The sequence below is a fragment of the Rhinolophus hipposideros genome (assembly GCF_964194185.1).
Source record: "Rhinolophus hipposideros genome assembly, chromosome: 9".
Classification (NCBI taxonomy): Eukaryota; Metazoa; Chordata; class Mammalia; order Chiroptera; family Rhinolophidae; genus Rhinolophus; species Rhinolophus hipposideros.
In genome coordinates, this window is record NC_138055.1 from 10936417 (window position 1) to 10959379 (window position 22963).

Sequence of the window (22963 nt, forward strand, 5' to 3'; positions counted from 1 at the left end):
GAAGCTGTGGCTCAGAGTACCAAACGGATGTGTCAGGCCTGCACCAGGCACTGGGGATGCAAAAAGAGACCCGATGGACGCGGTCCCCACCCTATGGCGCCCAAGAGGCCGAGGCTCTGAGCCTGGGCCTGTCCAAGCAGAGGGGGGCCATCGCCATGTGACTGGGCAGGGCCAGCACGGGCAGCTCCTGGTAACTGTGGCTTCTGTGACCTTGGTTTTGAAATTAGCCTGACTTCATTCCACCCTGGGTCCTACCTTGGGTCCTGTGGCCAGATGGATGCCAGTGTGGCCCAGGACACATGCCTGGCAGCTGAGGCGTCAGGTAGAGACCCAGCAGCAGGGTGGGTTGCTTTATTCCCTAGATTATGGCTGGGGGAGGGGATGAGAAAAGGCTCCCTTTAAAAGGGCTGAAAGACGGACTCAATCACTTTACAAGTATGTTCTGAGTGTGGCTCCTTGTGTCACACTCCTCACCCTTGGGGACTCACCCACTTACTGAACCAAATGGGAAGAAACAAAGAGAGCTTGACAAGTGCCCCTCTGAGCAGAGGGGCTGGACCCGATTCTGGAGAGTTTGGGGAGTAGTGGCTAATCACCCACGCAGAACCTCCTCCTCCTTCAGATGCCACTTCTCAGAGATCCCCCGCACAGAGGCCAGAAGCACTGGTCATCCCTGACGCCTGGGCTACCTCTCACTGGCCTGACTCTCCATCCTACCCATTCCCTGTTGCCCTAGCCTCTGGGCTGCCCAGCTGGCCAGCACCCTCTCCCTCTCAAACGGACGCCTCAGCTCCTCGTGCCTCGCTCCTCCCCATCCATTCTCCCTGCAGCCCAGAGGGAACGTCCTGAAGCTTGAAGGCGAAGGCCTCCATCTGTGCCCCAAATCTTCAGAGGCCCCCTCACCCTCAGCCAGGCCTCGAGACCCTTCCATGACAGTAACGCTTCCACTTCCTGAGTTATATTCTGCGCAGCACCAAATACCGTTAGCTGTTTCTATAAAGAATGTGATTTGTCCTCACAGCCCTACATTACTGACAACGAATGAGGAAACTGACGTGTCACAGTGTGGTAAGGGAGGAGCGGCCATTGATGCCACTGGCCCCATCTCTCATCAGGGGTCAGGGAGCTCTGCTTTCCCAGGGGGTCCTCTGGAGCACTCAGGCCCTTTGCCCCTCCTCCTGGACCCCTGGCTCCACCAGCAGGCCTCAGTTCCTTAGGCCTGAGTGCCAGCAGTGGGCAGAGCCATTCAGAGCATGGAGTGTTTTCCGGGGCAGGGGTAGGGGGGAAAGGGGGCTGCAGTCAGCCTAAATAGGAAAGGGGAGAGGCAGAGGCAAAAGAGAGACAAGATCCAGGTGACAATTTTAGCAGAAGAAAGGTGTGCCGACCTGGACAGGACCAACGTACCCATCCATGACTTGCCAACTTCCTTCAGGTCTGGCAGTAGACCGCAGGGTTGGGAGAGATGTATGACTTCCTTAATAAAGATTTCTACGGGGGAGGTGTGTTCTATTACGGGCAGACATTTAAACCCACAGGAATCTGGGGATATTTGTTTTGCTTTCGTGTTTAACCACAAAAGTAACTCAGTTTGCTATTTTGAGAAGGGGAGATGAGAACTCTGACAGTGGTTACCAGTTCCAAGAGAATGACAGCTGACTTCCTCGCCTCTGAGCTGTTGGCGGTAACCTTCAAAGCCCCCAGGAGCAGGTCTGCTCTTGTCCCAGCTCCTGAGGAAGCCAGGCCCTGCAAACCTCCACCAGCCACACTGCTGTTTCGAGCTGGCTGGCCTGTGGGTCTGGACCACTGGGTGCCTGCCTGTCTGTGTGCTCAGGAGCCTGTCCCTCCACGTTGGGCCTGGTGCACACACCATCCCCCGAGGGCTCCAGAGACCCTGCTCAGTACGGTGGCAAAAGCACAGTCAGGTTGGACACAGGCACAGAGGTGAGAGCAGTCTGGCCTCACCTCTTTACTCAGAGACCCAGGGCAAGGATCCAAGCCCTCTGAGTGTCCATTTCTCATTTGTCAAACCCAGATAAGACTGACGGCTTCACGGACATTAAGACTTTTCAGTCAGATAATGCATGTACCACGTCAGCAAGAGCAGTGACCAGTAACTGCTAAGTACCAAAATCGTGACTTGGCCCAAGTGCAGGAAAGAGCAGCCACCCAAAACATGGCTGCTCCAGGCCCGTGGTCCCAGCCTATTTGCCCCCGGGGGACCCCGAGTATCTGGGGGGCAGCAGGCCCTCCCAGCCAGAGGGGAAACCCTGCTCCTTCCACTGCTTTGGAGGAGGCCACTTCTGCGGTGCTCACTGAAACCGTGGTCAGCGTCATGGACGTGGGGCTCACTGACCTCCTACTCCCCAAGTCGGCCAGGAGGGGAGCAGCCGAGAACCTTCTCCCCACCCTGCACATTCGGTCTCCAAGTCCTGTAGATTCCAGCTGCTCAGAGTTGCCCCCCAACTCCATCGACACTGTGACAGCTCTGCTTTAGGCCCCGTCACCTCCTCCAGGCCTGGACCATCACCTCCACACTCCTCAAACATAAATCCAACCAGTACTTTTCCATCTAAAAATTGTCCCAGGCCCCCTTCCCCTCATTGCCTGAGGGCAAAAACCGGAACTCTTCAGGGCCGAGGGACAGTCGGGACTGACTCGGTCACAGTCAGCTGTGTCCTCCCCACTTGTTCTTTCCCGCCTCTGCCTGGAATGCCTCTCCTCCTTTTAGTCAGGCATCGGCTCACAGGTGACAATGACGATCGTGAGGACTGGCACTCAGCATGCCCCAGGCATGGGACTCGGCACTTCACTAAGTCCGTTACCCCTCCCCACAGCTCTTAGACGGAGGAGGAATAAACCGAGGGGCGCAGAGATGTCTGTGACTTGCCCCTGGTCACGCAACTCGTAAGTTGCAGAGCAGAGATTTGAACCCAAAGAGGCCTGGTTCCCCAATCCAGACTCTTAACCACTGTATGTGCCTCTTAAACACACTCAATACTTGTCCAGGGCTCAGGAGACGTCGGTGAGCAAAACTGACCAGGTCCTGCCCTCAGGAGGTTTACAATCCAGTGGAAGGCTGACATCGCAAAAGGAAAAATGCCATGATAGGAAGGACCAGGCGCTGAGACGGCACGAGGGCTGTGAGATTTGGATGTGCTGGCTATTCTCCGCTCATCGTTTAAGGCCCTCCCCCAGAGCCAGGCCCTCAGCACTGCCTCCCACTGGGCAGACTGTGTCACCTGTCATCCTGCGCCGTGCCAGTAACATCCTGAGTAACAGTGACAAAAGGACCAGCATTCACTGAATTTCAGGCTGTGCAGGATGCTTGGTTTACCTCCTGTGTCACCTCCCCACAGCCCCCACCCACAATATGTGGGGCAGCTGATGCCCAAAGCCCAGGGCTGGAGGCGGAAGAAGCAGGTCCTGTGTGGCCCTAAGCCGTGAGCCCTCACTCTGCTCTGCCCCCTTGGAGGACGTCTCCGCCTGCCTCGGTTGGACTCGGGGCTCCTGGGGGCGCCTCTCCCACTGGGCCCGCCGTCTGCTGGGCTGGACAGCAGAGGTTTGTTCAATGCGTGCGAAGGGCCGGCCACCTCCAGACGGCCTCGCCGCTCCCGTGCAGCACTGAGTCCCCTCCACACCCCACCCTGGAGAGCATTCACGGTGTGTCACGGTTAAGCTCCCCTTTCCACTCTTGAAACCCTCTGATACAAGGTTTCTCACAAATGATGACCAGCCAGAGCTCCGTTGGCAGCTTTTTCTTTTTACACTCCACAGTATCTCAGATTCAATGAAATACGGTTTGTAAATAGTAAGGGACTGTCTTAAAGGCAGTGCTAACAGCACATCTAGTCCCAGCCGAGACTATGACCAAGTCTAGGGCAGGGCTCACTGACCCAGGGGAGAGGGACCCAGAGGAGCTAGTTGAGCATGATAAAAAAAACAGTGACACGTTGCATGAGCTCTCGGTGGCTCCCGCAGGCCTTCTTCTGAGAGCTCCTCCCACGACTGGCACCACAGCAAGGGCACAGCCATTTCCTTTCTGGAGCACGTTTATTGAATGCCATCTGTACATCGTAAAAGTCACCTACGCATATCACTCAAGGAGCCACAGTAAACCTTTGTGAAGATTTCCTTCTAGTCTTTACTGTTGTCAGGTTTTAAAAAACACATCTGCACAATTTTTTAAAGTCTGTAAGGGTATTGTGGTTATGGTTTGTTTGTTGTTAAATAATAACCCCATTCCATTCCTTTTAGAGACAGTGAAATATTTATGAATAAGACAATATGATGTTTGGAATTTGCTGGAAGCAATACCCACAGCTCTGTTCACCTCCCCACCCACCATCTGCCTCCATCCCTTGGCGCCCCCTTATCCCATCCACCCTCCCTTCTAAATGCCTTCTTCCGGCCGGCCTAGTCCCCTCCCACCCACCTCTCTGCCCTCCCACAGTAGTCGGAGCTGTGCTAGAGAAGCAAAGATGAAGAAAAACAGAATCCCTGCCCTTGAGGAGGTCCCAAAGTGGTCAAGGTAACAGCTGGACAAACATTCTGAGGGCAAAATGGGCTAAGTGAACTGACGGATGTCAGTCCAGGGTGCTGTGGCAGCCGTGAGGAGGGGTGAGCACCAGCAGAAGGAACTAGGAAGGTCCAGCAAGGAGGTGCCACCTGAGCTGAGCACAGAGGCTGAGTCACCAGGTTGGGGAAGGTGGAGGAGGGACAGTCCGGTAGAGGAGTGGCATTTGTCGAATGAATGAACTGATGATGAATCACCGAGGAGGAAGGAAGAAGAGAAGAAGGGCTTGAGCGTCAGTCTCGGGGACTGGGGAGAAAAGCGACCAGTGGGAGGCTGAAGGTTCCAGGAGGGAGTGAGGCAGCCAGAGGAAAAAGGAGTGGCTGCTGAGGCAGAAGGAAATATGCCGATGGTTCAGGACAGACCAACCGTACGCTGGAGAGATGGAATCAGGCACGGAACCACGGTGGCAGACGCCTGCCTGGCCTATCGCATAGCCATCCCTTCCTTCTCCCCCTCCCAAAGCAGCAATCCCATTCTTTCTGTAGCGCCTGGTCCAGAAGTGGGCAAGTGACCCAGTTCTGATGCTGGGGAGAAAGGGGGTGTCTGCTGGGCAGCAGTGGCGGGAGGCATCCCTTCTGGGACGCAGGGGCACAGCCCAGGGAGGGGAAGCCTTTCCTTCCCCTTCTTCTTTGCTCTCACTTAGGAGGCTAGGATGGGAACGGGGTGCCCTGGCCTGGAGCCGAGGAGGTGACAAGCTCAGGACAAAGTATCGACATGCTAAGGACAGAGAACAAAAGAGCCCGAGCTGTCACACCAACCCAGGGTTTCACGCCAACCCTGAAACCACCGACCTTCAGACTTCTTGTTAGGTAAGAAAGCACCTGGTGGCAGGCCCGGCCCGTGGTGGCTGGGTCCCCTGTCACCTGCAGCCACGGTACCCGACTGATATTCCTCATCGTGTTCTCAGTGCCGCTGCCCTGGCTTCCCCAGGGACTGCTGCGCTATGGCATGGAGCCACCATGGACGTCATGGAAGGTTGGTTGGCAGGACGCTGGGTGGAGACGCAGCCCAGCCATTCTCCCCACACCCCTTCCTACCAGCCCAGGCCTCTGCTAGCACCCCCAGTTCTGGTCCTTCAGGCTTCTGTGCTTGTGAGCAGGCCGTCCTCCTTCCAGGGATGTGCTCCTCCCTCTGTACCTAAACTCAGGCTCCTCAGCCCAGCTCAAGGTCAGGCCTCCCTGTGGAGTCTGCCCTGACCCCCCCCCAGAGGGCCTGCCGCTTCATTCACTGGGCCAGCAGCATTTTGCACAGATGACTGTGAGGTCTGTTTCGTGGAGAGGTTAGAATAACTCTATAGTATTGATTTTTTTGTTTCTGTCTGTATCTCCCATTAGGCTGTGAACACAAGGGTGGTGATTATGTCCATGAGTCGCCAAATTCTCTCCACTAGACCTGTTTGCCACATGACTGAAGGATGACATCACACTCACCAGGACAATAAACCTTTTTAACACTGTAAATGACAGACTCTCACCCTTTGGGCCCCATTGATCCCTGAGTAGCTGATGTGTAGAACTCCTAACCTTTCTTCCAATCGGCAGTCCTTTGAGTATTTTGAGAATGCATCACGTCCCTCTTTAATCTGTCTTCCAATCTAACGTCCTCAGGTCCTGTGACCACTCCACTCAGGGCATGATCTCTAGAGCCTTCACCATTCCGATAGATCCCATCGGGACGCAGGGCAGCTGCGCTATCCATCTGGACATGCAGTATGGGAATACACTCACCGGCCCTCACTGGATATGGCATTTGTGGGACGACACTAGATGTTTCTTAGCTCCACCGCAAGGAGCTGACTCAGTTTGTCATGGGGAAAGACACTTTACCCTGGCCCACAGGATTTAGCTTCTCTGTCTCCAAGTGGCCCCGTGGCCCCGTTCTGGCCACGGAGAGATAAGTGGAATTCTCCTGCTCCTGGGGGAGGTTTGGCTCTCCTGATAACAGAGGCAGTGAAAGCTTCCTGCTATGTGAGGATGAGCACCCGGATGAAACCAACGTGCTCAGGGGCAGGAGAAGGAAGAAATACAGAGCAGATTCATTCCACAGGAACGCAGGCATTTTCATCAAAACCCAGCAGGTCCCTTTCAATTCTAAGGGGAAGCAAGGAGGGAGAAAAGTGAGGACAGACAGATCCCAGTTCAGGTCCTCCCAGGGGTGTGACCGGGATGAGTTCTCTGTGCCTTATTTCCTCCTCTGCAGAGTGGGGACAACTAAAGCACTCACCTTGCAGCGCTGTGTGAGGAGGAAATGAGAGAATGCACTTCAAGCGCTCTGCATCTTACCTAGCACAAGGCAAGCACCAAAACAAACATTACCGACTGTAAAATTACCAACCAAAAATTGTTTGAGAATTTTAAGCACTCTCGTAAAACAGATTTTTAAGTCACATACATGCAAAATCCACTTTTTTTTTTCTTCTCCAGCCAGCAAACTGTCTCGAAGCCTACTTTTCAAATGAACAACTCTTTCCAGACCTAGGTTGGAAAGTTCTACCAGTTTCCTAAGTTGCTGAGCAGTCCTTCTTCAAAACCCTGGCTGCCTCTCCCCTGCCATTTTGTAACCACAGACCACAAGAGGAACTCTAAAATACTTTACAGAAGACAACCCGTAATTCTAAAGTTGATGTAACTAACTAGAGTACCTAACTGAAAACTATTTCAGCAGATGGAGGAGGATTTTAGAAACCTACCCAGGTAAGAGTGAGCAAGGCTGTGAAAACAGAGGCTTCAAGTGGCTGGCCAAGGTGTACAAGGACATTCTTTCTTCCTGCTCCAACTCATGAGTGTGAAAGGTGTCACTGAGAACTCTCTCTCTCTCTCTTTCTCTATCGAGGGAGATTTAGTTTAAGGGATTGGCTCATGGGATCATGGAGGTCTGGCACGTCCAAAAATCTACAAGTAGGCCGGCAGGCTGCAGACCCAGGGAAGAGATGCAGCTCGGGTCCAAAGGTCGTCTGCTGGCAGAATTCCCTCATCTGGGGAGGCCAGTCTTCCTTCTGTTAAGGCCTTCCACTGATTGGCTGAGACCCATCTACACTATATCGAATAATCTGATTTACTCGATGTTAATCTCATCTAAAAAATACCTTGGAGAAATATCTAGAATAATGTTTGACCAAATATCTTGGTCCCAGGACCCAGCCAAGTTGACACATAAAGTTGACCACCCCAGAGGTTTATACTAACCAATGCAAACACGTTCCAATCCAACAGGTGACAGGTGTCTTTAAACTCTCCCTGTCTCAGCTTCCTGTGGTCTGACTGGCTCCTCTCTCCCCTCCTTCTCCCGGGATTCCTTCCTTCCCTGTTTTACCTTCCCCACTGGGATCAAAGCCTAGTTCCTGTCCTCGGGTCTTGCACAGCAGTTTGGCTCTCCATGGCATTTCTCAGTGCTCTACCAATTGCCAAGTTTCCCACGTCTATCAAGCCATAAGTCCCTTGGAGGTTTGTCACTTGTCTGGGGGACATAGCTGGGGAGGGGTGGAGCTGGTATCTGAACACAGATTTTCTGATGCAGGATCCCAGCTCTGACCCTATTCAGACTGTTTACATCTGAATGACCAAAATGTGCTACTCAGGATCACGTAAGATGGGCTCCTGGGCAAACTTAAAGACGTATTTGGAGTTACATATTTAATTTAACATGGAATAGGAAGAAAAACCAAAACATGAGCTAGCTCGTCAAAGTAATGATTTCATGGACATAATTACATAGGATGAGGTCAAACTTTAAAAGGCGAGACAACAACAGGAAGATACTATGAAAATAAAACGAAAAGTGGCAGAGGGGCAGATATAAAGCATAAAGGTGGTGTGTGAAGGACAGAAGTCTGGAGAGCACTGGCCTAGATGGAGACCTCCTGGGTAGGGAGGTGAAGAGTTAACTTGTCCTGAATCCCCTGCTTTTCACGGGGTGATGGCCCTAGGCTAATTAGAAGACACTGATGGTTTTTATTTGCTAAATCCAAAAGAGCGGAAATCCGGGATTGACTCTTATTTCTTTGACTCAGTGAGGGAACAAAACCGATTCACAAAACCTATTTACCAGTTCTAGCTGTAGGGTCAGTCAAAGGCTCTAATTCCCCAGTGAGAACCGGTTCCACCCCACAGCCTGAAACCTGACCTGTCTGTGAATGTGGCTGCCACCCAGCCAGTGACTGCTGGTTCCCCTTGATGCCGCGACCAGCCCAGAGGCTGCACTGCAGTCAGGGCCCTGGTTGGCACTTGAATCAGCAACGATGATCACACCAGGGAAAAACCACAATGGCTAACGATTATGGACACTAACTGTCTAGCAGGTACCAGGGCACATGTTTCATAACACAACACAACCACCTCCCAACACAGCGTCAGAATCCGCTGAGTCCAGGGACATCAATTCTACGAGGCTCTACCCTCACCAAGGGATGGAATTGGCAGGCTCAAGATTATTGTACTCGGGTAGTTTACAGAAATACGAGCCGCTAATATTGGGTCATCAATAATCACAGCCAGTCAGTGGTACTTCCGCCTCTTTATCTAAAGAAAAATATAGAATACCGAGGGCAGATATTCTTGGTTTATTTCTACTTTTAGAGCTTCTTCTGCTCTAAAGTTCAGTGGCTCTGGGGAGTTCATCTCATCTTTCCTATCATTTCACCGGGGTCCTGGGTGAGTCAGTCTCTAGCTTCCCCTGTCTGGGCCTCATTTTCCTGCGTAAAATGAAGACGATGGACTGAAACAGGTTTTCAATATGCAGTTTCCAATCCAGTGGCATTAGAATCCCCTGGGAACTTGTTAACAAGACCAATTCTAGGCCTCCACCCCAGACCTGTAGAGTCAGAAGCTCTGGGGGTGGGGCCCAGCCTGCGGTGGGGGATTCAGACGAGAACCTAAGGTTGGAAGAGCCCGGGGGGTAAGGATCCTTCCAGCAGTGAAACTTGGTTTGTGCTCTACGGTATTGTGATTTAGTAGCATTCTCTTTGGACAGAGTATTTCTTAGCCACGGCAGGCAACCCTTTCAGGGTAAAAAGAGAAGCTGTTTTCTTTGACCATCTGAGGCCCAGAGTTCAGGTGAGCTTTTCAAGACAGCCTCAGGTATTTACAGGCTGGCTTAGAAGGGCAGAGTTTTGTTTTAAGCAGGTAAGTCTCAAACTTGGCATGTGATGAAAGCAGTGGTATCTGTAGCTGAAGAAATAAAGATGAAAGGAGAGCTACCTTCTTTTGAGCTCTAGAACAATGACGTGTGTGCACGTGTGTGTGTGTGCGCGCGTGTGTGTGCGGAGCGGAGGCGGTGGGTGTTGGTGGTCCTGGGAGGACAGCTTCCCCACTCGGTCCAGGAGCTTCCCGCTGATTTGTAAATCCTCTACTGTCACACCCGTTAGAGAGCTTTGATTACAAAACCTCAGAAGAGCCACAGCCACCGTGACAATTACGCCACGGAGCGGGGCCGACAGCCTGAAGTCAGGTTTGGCTTCCAAGGCATTTAAGAATGGAAAGAATGTCTTATTTAAGAGACCCACTTTTCCCAGTCTGGGGTTCAGGCTCTCAACTACCCAGAAAGATGGAGGGAGAAGTCACAGCACGGCCGGCGGTCTCCTCCCGAGAGCCGGGACGCAGCCAGACCCCGGGGGAGGGTTCGCTGTGGGGGGGCCCGGGGGTCCGCCCGGGCTGTGGGCACAGGGAGCCCCCACGGGAGCCGCCGAGCCCCCTCGCGGGCGTCTCAGTACCGCGGACAAGCCGTACGCACCCCCGTCTCCCGCAGAACACGGGCAGGCGCGGCTCTAAGCGCTTCACGTGTATCAATGACTTCAACCTGCACAACCACCCCCGACGAGCCGCGAATTACAGGAAGGAAAGCTCGGCGCGGAGAGGCCGCGGCACGAGCCAGTACGCGCCCGTCACCCGGGAGCCAGGCAGGCAGGACACCGGGGCCCTGCGAAGCCCGCGTGTCCGGCCGCAGGGCTGGGCTGTCCGCGCCGCCGAGGGCCAAGGAGGCCGGATCGGGCGGTGTCTAAGGTCACCGCAGCTCCGAGCGCCGGCAGCCCCACGCCGCGCAGCTGACGCCGGTGGGGGAGGACTGCCTGCCGAACAAGACGCGTCCCGAGACCCGGGTCTCCCAGGCCGCCCGCCTCGTCCGGCGGGTTCCCAGTGTCAGGCCCGGGGAAGCAGGGCTGCTCGGCCCTGTCCCCGCCAGCCGCTGCCCAGACGCCCAGCCCTGATCCTGGGAGAACGAACTTCTAGCCCTTCTCAGGTATCCGTATCCGGGGAGCCTGGCAACCCAGGAAGGAGACGGAAAGAGCCCGGGCTGCGCGACCCCAGCTGGGGACGCGAAGAGCCCAAGGACTGCAAAAGCTGGCAGTCCCTTTAACCGGCTAAACTTTCTCCCTGCATTCGCGACCCCAGCAGCCGCGCATTGGCTGAGCCGAGGGCGGACCCGCCCTCTCTCCTTAGCTATTGGCTGTGCCAGGTATCCATCACAATCCGAGGCTCCCTAATGGACCAAGGCTTTTGTCAATCAAGATGGGCGGGAGACTGGGCGGGGCCAAGTCTCGGAGAGACGCGCCAGGCTCGTTCCCCTTCCCTGCCTCCCTCCGGTGTGTGACTGGGGACGTGGGTGAGCCCCGCGGGGACCGAGGCCGGGCGCAAAGCCCTGCGTCGGGGCTGGACGAGACTCCAGGGACTCACCGATGCGCTGTCCCACCGGAGAGCTGAATGGGTTCCCCAGGAGAAAGTCCATCGTTGCGGCTGCCGCTGCCACCAACCCGTGGAATCAGCTGACAGCAACCGCCAGCGCCTTCGACCCGTCACGTGACGCGCCGGATGGTCCGCGAGGTGGCGCCGGTGGGGGCAGGGCGGAGGGAGTCTGGAGCGTGGCCACAGGCCCCGCCCCTGAGGAGGAGGGTCGGGATCACTGAGACAGGAGGGCGGTGACCTCACTGCGGCTCACTCGGCGTCGGCGGACGTCACGCCCCACGTAGCGCGGTAGAGCCTGGACCTCTAAGCCACGCCCTCGACGCTTGCTCAGGTTTGGGGGCGTGGCCTAGTGCTCTCGTAACGCACCGGGGGAACCGGGTCCGGGCCAGAGAAGTGACTTGGGTGAGGTTGCAGCGCGAGCCCAGACTACGGTGCTCACTCCTAAGTGTTTTAGCTCTTGGGACCGCACCTTCCGCCGGGGTTGACGCCCTTTGGCCGGTTGTCTCCTTGCCTTGGTAGCACTCTTCCTACCGGAGGTCGAGGTCCAGCGGTGTGAGATCCTTTGACACTGAGCGACCACTCAGTGAATCCCAGCAGACAGCACACACGTGTAGCCACGAGCGAGCAGGGCCCGTCTCTGCCATTTACTGTGTGAGTCAAGCACTGAGTTTCCATTTGTCTCTGGATGCTGGAATTAGATCGAGGACTGATTTTTTTTTTAGGTCACAGGCTCTTTTGAGAATTGGCAGCCATGAGCCTTTCTGAAAAGGCAGAGACACCGTTTGACTTCAGGGAGTCTCTGGGATGGCCGACGTACAGCTGTGGACCTCAAGAATTAGGATTCAAAGGGCCTTGCCCAGCTTCGTGATTCCGGTATCTCCTTACGCCTTCCCGTCCTGCCGTGTTCCAGAGGTTGCCTGCACGTTAGGTCTCATCTGTTGGTTATGTTTCTTTCCTTCTGACACGTACACCAGAAGATACAGTAACCACCGCTTTGGTAGTCAGTGGCTTTAGGATTTACTGACCGTGATGTTTGTGATTCTTAAATTTGAAAGCCTATGAAATTGTGCACCAATTTAGGATGGAAAACCTAAATTAGAACTTAATCACTTCTGTGTGTTAACGTGTTTAACAGATGTCAACCTGTTTGAGGGCTGACATCTTTAATACACAACATAAAAGCTTTATGGGAGTCACGCACTCCGGTGCTTTGTTTTAATAATGCACATCCTTTTAATAAATGCCCTCCCCCCCCCCCCCCAGTCTAGAGGCTCCAGGAGGGCTGGGATGCTATGTCTCCTTTCCTCACCACTATTGTCTAGCACAAGGGCTAACAACATTTAAATCATTCTACTTTTCCATAATGGTATTCGGACTATGGGAGGGGGGCATGTACCTTTAAGATGAACTTCATGTCAGGTACCATGCATATTTTTCTTCCTTTAAGAACATTGCTTGGTTGTATGGCGTATGTTTAGCATGAACTTCCTTTGGCTTCTTCCATTACTTTGGGTGGTGATTTACCAGAAGTTCCTGCTTTCCTGCATCACTCTGGTTTAAAGTGATTTTGGGCAAAAGATCTTGACTTTACTGCCACGAATAAAACCACTATAAGTTTTATCCTTCAGAGTAAAAAAGCAGAAACGACCCACATACCCGCCAAGCAGAGTAGAATTATCTCAACTCCATGCAAACAATACTGTGTATCTATTCAGTTAGAAATGGAAGTGTGGATTTTGTCAACACAAACGATAGGAATATAAATGGAAAATATTTAGTACAAAACTGATTAAAAGTATGTTTAAAAAATTTTTGCTAGCAAGAAAGTCATTTAGTAAAAAGTCCATTTTAATTTTACCTTTTAAGTGTTTTATCAATATCAAATGCCTTCCTTTTACCCTCAAAGGTAAAAGTGCTTATGTCCCTTAAGACTGACATATTGCTTAAATGCAATGTCATCTATCATAGCCATTAAGTGCTATTAGACAAAAATCAACATACTTTGCCAACAAAGTTTAAAGACAATAGTATGACAAGAAAGTGAGGCCTGTATCGTAAAAGTCACCTAGGACAAAAGGGCATTTGAACAATGAAACAGTTCATAGTTTTCCGACAATCACTCAGTACTGTAGATAACGGAGGATTCTGATGGATTACATACATAAGTGGCTTTGGGTAGAAGAGAGCCTAGGTTTTGGGGTCAGTTTGAACATTGTGCTTATTCTGGCATTACCATCTACTACTAGCTGTATAACCTTAGGGAAAGCACTTTTCTGCATCTTTATTTGTAATGGGGGATAATACTCAAAAGGCTTTTGGGAGGATTAACTGAGAGAAACTATGCAAGTCATTCTCTATAACAGTATTCAGCAATATGGTGATGTCTTTCTTGCTGCCTCTCTGTAAGTTAGCCTTTCAATCATAATATTTCACTTTATGACTAATAACACCTTGTGTTTGCATTGAAATTTTTACCTTGAAAAAGGTCAAATTTCCCTATATTAAATGTTCACAATAGTTCTAAACATTCATGTCAGGTTGGCTGGCTGCTGGCTTGGAGACAAGGAAGTGACATGAACACTATTTTACAGATGTGACTTAGGACCCCTATAAAGATTAAGTGACTTATCCAATACCATCAAGTTAGGACAGTGCTGAAACAGCGTGAAATATATCATATTAAGCACATGATTCCGATGTGAATCTTACGGATGGATATTTTCTTGAGTTAGGCAAACACTGTAATGTACATACAATTTTATTTGCCAATGAACAGAACTACACTTTATCAAAGTCACTGGGCTTGCAATCTGCGAAAGACAGAACATGAGCGATTCCACAATGTCAGAGTTAATATTAATAGAAACAGAGGAAGGTGTATGTTAGGAAAATGGCTAAGATCAGAAACTTGACCTCTATTCTAGATGGGTTTTTCTTTTTAAGATAATTATGGTAGGATATAGTGTGGAAAACAGGTTTTATAATTTTGGAGCAATCTTGGTTGGCAGCAGGGAAAAGATAGCTGAGACTGGACTACAAATATTAAAAATGTGATTTTTAATAATATAAGTACAAAATTTTATTTCTTTATACAACTGTAATGGAGTTTGGATCAAACCGCTAGAATTTATTTAAAAAAACAAAATAAAACAATGATATAAAAACTGCAAGGTCTGAATCCAAAGTTTTTCCTCTAATAGTACCAAATACCACAAGATACAGATTATTATACAAATGTGTACAAATTTTAAATACAAATACAATAGGATTGGATTTTAAAGGAAAACAAACAAAAAACAGGTCCTCATCAGGATTTCATTAATGTGTTCAAATGACAATGGCAGGACTGGACTTCTTTCCGTATTAATCCATGTCTCCAAGGCCCCTCCTTCACACCCTGTGTCAAACAGGAAACTTCCAGGGGTACAGATGAGGCAAAGTACAAGTTCTAACACACGGAATCAAAACAAGATTTCTGTTCTTGATTTTGGTTCCCAGACATTCTTGTTTCCTTCTGTTTCCCCAATGAAAACTCAGAAGTGCTCTGAGCTGAGAAAGGCATTTAGCAGCAAGAATACCTTTAAGAAACAGCCCGGTGACCCCACCGGTGGGGAGGAGGGAAGGAATTAAACAGCATGCAGCCTGGCTGCACTGTCCTCAGCGATCTACCTTGATGCTGTGGAGCTCCGTCTAGGCCCGAGAAGAAAGCACAGTTACCTCAGAGCTGGTTTTTGGCAGGGAATCTCACACCACATTTAAAAACAACCCTGAAGCGCTCAACTGTCTTCTTTGGAACCAGGAAGCAAAAGTCTGGTTCTTTGGAAATAAGGGCAGCTGGGAAGGGAAACATTCCTTTTTATTTTACTTTCTTGACATTATTGAATTATAAGGAATTAGAATCCTTACATAATGATACCTTGTTGATGCATGATACCTTAAAATGTAGATGGGAGTTTTCAGAGGAGGCCGGAGGAAGGAAGGGGGGGGAGAGAAATTAACAAGTCTGTATCTTCCACATGCTGTTGCTGGTGGAGGCTTTTGTTATTAAATTATATGTACAGAAATTTACAGGATAAATTAAAATCTAAGATTTTTAAAGAGTTAAATACACATAATTAAAACACACATTCACACACGCGCATAAATAAACCTACGTGAGAATCGAGTACTATTTTTTGCAATTCACTCGTGTGTGGAATGCAGAACACGGTGTATGTGCCCCCCAGGGGAGCCAATGAGATGAACCCAAGAATCCCGCTGGGCGAAGTTCATCATCCACAGCAACCAAGCAACTAGCAGCGGGCCCTGTGAAGACTTGGCAGCTAAGCGAATGCTGCCAATGGAAGATACCAGCTCTTCGTTCTGCAGACCAAAGATTCTGGGTCAACTCACAATATATGCAGTTCAACTGGTGGTACTGACAGCTTTGCCCTCTCCAAGGTGTTTTATGTTGCCAGGGCTCACAAAACTCCTCGGCCCCTCCTGAGGCTGCCAATGGTACCAATGATTACAATAATTTTTGAGACATGGACACCTGTATAGCAGGAATTGGCATGAACCCTGTACTAAGTTCACCTAAGCCATCGCGATAATTCTAAGATGGGAACGGTTTTATCACCTCCCACCTGGGTCACTTCAAGTTGAAAGGTTTGCACTTCAGTCAACTGGCATCTTCCCATAATCTTTCCTATTACATTTCAGACTATAAGACAGGTAAGGCAAATGGTCAGTGATGGGTCTGGAGGTACAACCGAGTTTGGAAAAAAAAATCACATTTTAGCTGTCTACAAAGAGATGCACTTGGCACCCAGAACAAGCCCCCAGCCCCCAAGTTACATTGATTTTTAAGGCAGATTTATCCACCACAGGAGAAAAAAGAATTCCAAGCCCACATTCATGCCAAGGTTTCCTCTTGGCTAAACCTTTGCCATTTCATAAAATTATTAAAAGCAAAGTAGTTACAGTCCTATGTATATATTGTACATTATATATATGTATATATATATATATATATGTATGTATATAAAAATTTAAAACCTACACCCAGATGCCAGTGAGGGGATCTGGAACAATCATATATATACACAAACCAACAACGCGGGAAGATAAGGTTTTTGTCCCAGGATTCTCTGCTGTCACAGTCCAGGCATGATGTAAGCAATGTTGTCTAGCGTGTTTGACTGCAAAGTAAAACAAAGGGAAAAGATTCAATTGAGGAGTACTATACCTTAGTGCCCCAACACATATTTCTTTGCTCAGGGGAGAGAGATGAGAGAAAAAAACCAGAGTTAGAGAAAATGGGAGAATGAAGATAGCACCCTGTTGTCTGTTATGCTAGGAACTTTTCTGCTGACTTCTCCCATTAATCCCAGTAAAAAAAAGCCAGAAGACTCCTGCACTTCCTTTGTGTGTAGAAGAGCAAACAGGAAACATAGGAGTTGCAGTATTCAAGGGCTGAATGCGTCTCTCCAAAGGACTGTTTTAGGAAATGGCATGTTTTCTAGTTTCACTGAAAGCATGGCATGCATTCAACAATACAGTGAGTGTCATGTGCCTGGGCTGACATATGAAGGGAGTGCTATATGCCAGGAGGCCTGATAGAGCTCATTAAGGCAGCACCTCTCTGGCTCCTAAGGGGTCTGGCCCAAAAACTCCAAGGAAAACTCACCAGGACCTGTTTGGGACAGCCATTCAACTCCGGCAGTTGTGTGGTCAGACACGCCAAGGGGCCAAGCGCACAGATAATGGAGTCCAGAAGCACTGACAGACTGCCCGACACAGCCACCATACCCTGAAAGGGAGAGCATTAAAGGAGAGGTGGTAAGGCAAATCACACCCCCAACAGTCCCTCCATGTTGGGGCTCATTTCCTCACATGCTTCTTAGGTCTTAGGCAGTTCTATGAAACTGGCAGCAAAAATGGAAGTATCTGCCTTGATAACTCTAAGTTGTTTAAAAAGAAAACTTTTGGGCCTGCCCGGTGGCTCAGGTGGTTGGAGTGATGTGCTGCGAAGGCTGCTGGTTCGATTCCCACATGGGCCAGTGAGCTGCGCCCTTCACAGCTAAGACTGTGAACAACGGCTCTCCCTGGAGGTTGGTGTGAGCTGCCGTGGGCTGCTGTGGGCTGCCATGGGCCACCTTGTGCCTCCATGAGCGGCTAACCGGCAGCCATCGTGAGCAGCCGGCAGCTGCTGTGAGCTGCCCACAGATGACCGGTGACCAATGACCTGGGGCGGGGGAGCGCAAGGCCCATAACACCAGCATGGGCCTGGGAGCTGTGTCCTACACAACTAGACTGAGAAACAACAGCTTGAACCGGAGTGTGTGGGGGGATGCAGAAGGGGGGGAAAAGCGAAAACTTTTACGATGCATCCCCAGGTGTCTTTTCTACGTCCCTTACCCATCTTACCCTCTATGCAACCTGGGGTTAGTCACTTATGAATAGTTGAAAAAAAAAAAAGTCTACACTTAGGAATAGTAAAAATGCCTTACCTACGCTGGAGAACTGCTGGAAAGGTTTGTGGAGATCACGTATGCAAAAGTTATGTTTCTGATGAACGCCACAAACACAGCTCAAACGGGAGAACGAAGAGAATTCTATAGCCCTACACATTAACATTAAACACAAACTTGAACATTCTTCATCATTATGCAGCTTTTCACAGCTGGTATCACTTTTCTGGGATGAGTTGTTCACGCTCAAAAAGAAGTAAACTTGGTTCATTTCAAATTTGAACATCTTGTACAATTCCTATTGTCTACCTCTCTGTGATTCAGAGAGATAAGAAATAAGACTGCTTGCTGCAAACACCACTGCTCAGCTCTTGATAATCTGCTCCAACTAGAAGTACTGTGAGGCTGTGTCACCCCCGCAGGCCACAGAGCAGAGTCCTTCACAGACTGAGCTCTGGGCCAGGACGGCTGGGGCGAGGACGTGGCTGTGCCACACGCTGCTTTTGCACCAGAGCTTACTGTGCTGCGCTAACAGCACCTGTAGCACAGGGTGTGAGATCACAAGGCAGTGGGGATGCTGCTTGGTACATACCAACATCCTCACTGTCAAAACTGCGTTTCTGGCTGCCTGCTAGGTCTGCGTGCTGTCATGTGAAAGACCCTACCCCTCCTCCCAGCATCCCTTTCTCTAAGTCACCACCATTCAGACAACTGCCCAGTCTCAAGGCCTTGCTGTCACTGATCCTTCCCTCCCCTCCCCCTCCCATCCAATGTACAGCAGGAGCTCCCCCTTCCAGGGGCGGCAGTACAGCAAGGGTTTAAGAGCATGGACCTCGAGCTACCAAATTCCAGCCTGTTTCAGCACTTAGGGGCTGAACTCCAGAGTTAGTTGCTTAACCTCTCTAAGTCTGTTTCTTTTGCAAAATAGGAGAAATACAAATTCTGCCCCTCAAAGGTACCATGTGCATTAAATGAAAAAACACATATAAAACACTCTGAACCAAAGCTGGCTGAGTTAGCATTCAACTCAAGTTAGCTATCAGTAATATTATTCCATTACTTTTACCCTATTGTTAATTATAGCTAATACTTTATGTCTGACTCTCCTAATGGATTATAAGCAACTTGAGGGCAGGAACCATGTTCTGTTCCTTTTTATATCTTCCCAATAACTGTTGGTGTTCTGCATATAGTAAGCTCTTGGGAAACATTTGTTGGATTAATTCAAATCTTTGTGATATCTAGACTAGACTTATTGCAACTTCTCTTCAATTCTCGTCTCTTTTCACTCATAATCTAAATAGAAGCTATTCTCAGAGAAAACCAAATGAGAGCTCTGATCACATTACCCTCTACTCAAAAACTTGCAGCAGTTTCCGGACAGCAAAGTATAGACCCTTAGAATGCCCGTGAAGACCCTCTGTAATTCGGGCTGGAGCCTTAATAGTCAACATTCCGCCACCTTAGGCATTGGATATTCCGTTTTGTCATCATTTTAGCAGTAAAAACCTTTTTCAAATAAACTTATGTGGAACCCCAATATATCAAAGAGGTAAACGATCTGGTTCAAGTGTGAGTGTGGGTCTTATGGAGGCTTCGTTCACCCATCTCTGCAGAAGACCTCGAGGCTGAGAAATAGAGAAGTACATGGCTTTCTTGGACATTTCTTTGGAATGTCTCTCTTCAACATCTCCACGAGACACATTCCTGCTTCTCTATCCTTTCAGGTCCAGTGGGAATACCACCTCCCACTCAGAGAGCCTCTCCCAACGCCCTCTCACTCTCTTTATTCTCTAACATTACTCTGACTGCCTCAGCGAGTGCATAACATCAGGATGAGTACAGGGGTAGACGTGAGGCAAGCTGGGCTCTGTTACAAAAATTGTCGTGTAAACTAGTAATCGTCACTTCATTTCATTAGGCTTCAGGTATTCAATCTTTAAATGGGCAAACTGTAGAAAATCAATGTTCCTTAAAGTGCAATAGATAATTTTAGGTGGCACATAGGTGAACATTAATTATTTTGATATACATCTGTTTTGATGCATATTAGAAAAATAACAGAATATCACACATAATATCAAGGATATCACTGTGAAAGCATGGACAGATTTACTTAAGTAAAAATGTAAATATTAGCATAAATGATACATGAAAATTGCAAAATTGTGAGGATAAATGCAAATAACTAAAGTGTGGGAAAAAGTGAAGTAGAAGGGGAAATGGAAATGACTCTAATGGGCCTGGGGTTTCTTTGGGGGTAATGAAGATGTTCTGGAATTAATAATGAGTTCACGGGTCTGTGAGTATACTAAAATCCACTAAATTGTACATTTTGAAAAGGTGAACTTTATGGTATGTGAATTATATCTCAATAAGACTGTTATATGAAAAAAAGTGACTAGAGATTCTGCAAAATTCTTTCTCTTTTCTGGTCACCATATATATATATGTGTGTAACTCAGAACAACCGCTCACAGAAACTGGCTTCTTTTAATTTGCTAATTACATATCTATTCTCTTTTTCCAATTAGACTGTAAGCTTCCTAATGATAGAAATAATCAGGAAGCTATTCAGATTTTCTACTCCCCCAAGTTTTTGGAATAATTCCTTGGTACTCAACAAACATTAGCCAAACTAAATGGAAACATGAGGAAAAACCTGGAATATGGATGGTGCATAAAACAAACTATGTTTAATTCTAACTTTTTAGGAAACATAAGAATATCTAAATGTGAAAAATAAATAAGGATTCTAGGATATTTTACTCTGGAAATATCTATGTCCATTCAAATAGCTGTTTTGATACCTGCTAAATTTTTGAAAATAGCCAAAGAACTCAGATACAGCTTCGTCCCCACTGGCCTTTGGCATTTTATTTGTTGAATAATAATTCAAAACAAATGAATAATTTTAATTCCTACCCTGATTTCTCAGGTTAAAAATGGCGTTGGCAGCTTAGATTGCTTTCTTTGCTGACGTATCCTGTTAGAACCCAGTAGAAAACTAAAATACTATACTACTGAGTTAGAATCAGTAGTGAGGTTAGTCAAAGGGGCAATATGATTACAAACTGAATATGATTATAGAAACGGAACATGACTGCTTTGCAGGTTAAGTGATTTTGAAATTGAAACTTAAAAGATCTCCCTGAGGCATGCTGACCTGCACAATTCAAGTACAGTACAGAGTAATGAAGAGCTTGAGAACCTCAATTTCCCTATTTGCTACCTATTTTCAAAAAAGTAGAGGGAACTCTCAATCCGAAAACAATCTAATTTGTCTATTCACAACCTTGCTGGAAATGCACAGAAAAATTCAAACTGTCTTAGAAGTATAAGTGATCAAAACTTGCATGGGATTTGTACTCAGTCTTCCCATTGCATTTTTAAAAAATAAAAATAAGTTACAGGGTTATATGTCAATTGTATCTCCATAAAACTGGAAAACAAGTTGTAGGGTATTCTGACCTCTTTTGTGCTCTTGTTTCAGTAGGATGGTATTAGTGTAAACTTTGACTCCAAATCTCTAGATGTTTCTATCATCGGATGTCTTCTCTATCGCTGTCTCCTGGACACCTGCCATAATCTAGCATAAAGCACTTGCTCAATGAATGTATACGGAATGAGCGAATGGATGCAGAGGATCGCAGAACTGGCGTCATGCTGCTGACAGCAGTGCTCACCTCCGTTTCCTGCAGGCGGTGGCCGATGAGGCTGAGGGACTCTCCCAGCAGCTGCAGATGAGCAGCCACATCGATGGGCTCTGTCTCAGGGGCTTTGGCCGGTGAGGCTGGTAACAGCATGGTGGTGGGCGGGGATTTCTTTTGGGGTGACAACACTGCAGAGGAAGCTGAGAGCAGAGATGAAACAGAGAGATCAAGCTTTGTCATGGCCTTGAACACCACAAAATGTCCCTCCTGATTGTCCTTTGTCATGAGCTCCACCAGGCATTAGCAAAACTATGGACTGTGGGCCACGTCTGGCTATGACCTATTTTTGTATGGCCTGTGAGGTAAGAATAATTTTACATTTTTAAATGGCTATAGAAAAAACAAAGACTATGTGACAGAAAGTGCACATGGCATGCAAGACCTAAAATAGTCCCTCTCTGGCCCTTTACAGAAAATGTTTGCTGATTTACATTTTTTAAATTATTTTTGCAACCTCTAATGTTCAGTAATGAAGCAGGGCCCGGTTGGGACCCCGTAACAGAAGCCTCGCAACTTCCCCAGTCTCACCTTTTCTTGAGCTATACTTTAAGGACAGATCGTCCCCTTGCCGCTCAAGCTCGGAATGTCCCCTATTCCCACCCAGTTCCATTTTAGAAAATTACCCTGAAATTTACGATTAGCAATAGCCTTAGGCTTACTGATCACAATCTCAGTGGTCCACCAGGCTACTCCCATCATTGTTCCTGGGTTGCTGACTCCACCAGAAAACCACATTGCCAGAGGGAAGACTCCATGTAGACCCCCAGAACCCTCAAAACCTCTGAAGCAACGCCCATATCTTCCCTTAAACACCCCCAGCCGGTCTAAGAATGTGAAGGCAGGTTGTGGAGGTGTTAACCCACTGCCCTCTCAGACCACCGGTGCTCTGGTAATAAAGACTTATTCTATGACCCAACTCCTCTGTGGGTCTATTGGCTGAGCGGTGCAGGCTGCATGAGCTCCCACACACGGTTGGCCCCTGGTTTCAGTAATACCTGGGTATCAACATCGGCTTCTAACATAGGCTGCTCTCCCAATTTCTCCGTAAGGAAGAAAATTTACAGTGCTCTACAGAAAAGAATTCAAAGCAGGAGAGGGATGTGGTAACTACCTTTTACTTTCAGGGAACCTTCTGAGCTGGAGGCTTTTCTTTTCACAGTTGTAGCTTCTGCTTTGTTCTGTTTGTGTTGCAGATACTGAGCTTTTTGCTTCCAAATCTGCAGTCAGATCAGGGCAAAATAAAATAAATTAAAAAGGACCAAAAACTAAAAGGGAAAGCAGTCATGGAATGAAGACAAGACAGAGAAGAGTGGAGGGCGGGGCAGACAGAGGGTTAATGCTCAGTTTTAAGCCCAGGGCCACGGAACAGGCTACGGGCAGTAATTACAGGCACAGCTTGGAAGAGGCCTACAAACATCCCTCAGTGCTAACGGTCGGATCTCAGCCTGATTTTTCGATCCCTCTAAGGTCCAAATGTAAAGTCATGGGGTAAACATCTGGCTCAGTATGATGTTCATGAGGTTTAAATGTTTCGTCTAATAGCAATAGCAG

At 48.5% G+C, this 22963-nt stretch overlaps 2 protein-coding genes across 11 annotated transcripts in view; both read right to left on the bottom strand.

Moving 5' to 3' along the window:
- TOM1 (target of myb1 membrane trafficking protein) overlaps positions 1-14374 on the bottom strand; it is a 36607-nt gene extending 22233 nt beyond the window's left edge. The window contains exons 1-2 of one of the 3 annotated variants that reach the window (XM_081061487.1): positions 11239-11375; positions 6797-6855 (exon numbers count right to left, since the gene is read on the bottom strand). Coding sequence is in view for 2 of the 3 variants with exons in the window: in XM_081061485.1 (XP_080917611.1) it covers positions 11239-11290 (52 nt within the window). In the remaining variant the exon portion in view is untranslated. Of the gene's footprint in view, positions 1-255; positions 370-6796; positions 6856-11238 lie in introns of all 3 variants that reach the window. The other 2 variants (XM_081061486.1, XM_081061485.1) reach the window with 2 other exon arrangements.
- Positions 14375-16263: 1889 nt separating this feature from the next.
- HMGXB4 (HMG-box containing 4) overlaps positions 16264-22963 on the bottom strand; it is a gene marked incomplete at its 5' end in the record, with an annotated part of 28988 nt that continues 22288 nt past the window's right edge. For all 8 annotated transcript variants that reach the window (XM_081061477.1, XM_081061483.1, XM_081061482.1 and 5 more), the window contains 4 exons: positions 16264-16427; positions 16916-17038; positions 21386-21552; positions 22524-22629. In XM_081061477.1, the coding sequence (XP_080917603.1) occupies positions 16383-16427; positions 16916-17038; positions 21386-21552; positions 22524-22629 (441 nt within the window). In that variant the 3' untranslated portion in view covers positions 16264-16382. The remainder of the gene's footprint in view (positions 16428-16915; positions 17039-21385; positions 21553-22523; positions 22630-22963) is intronic.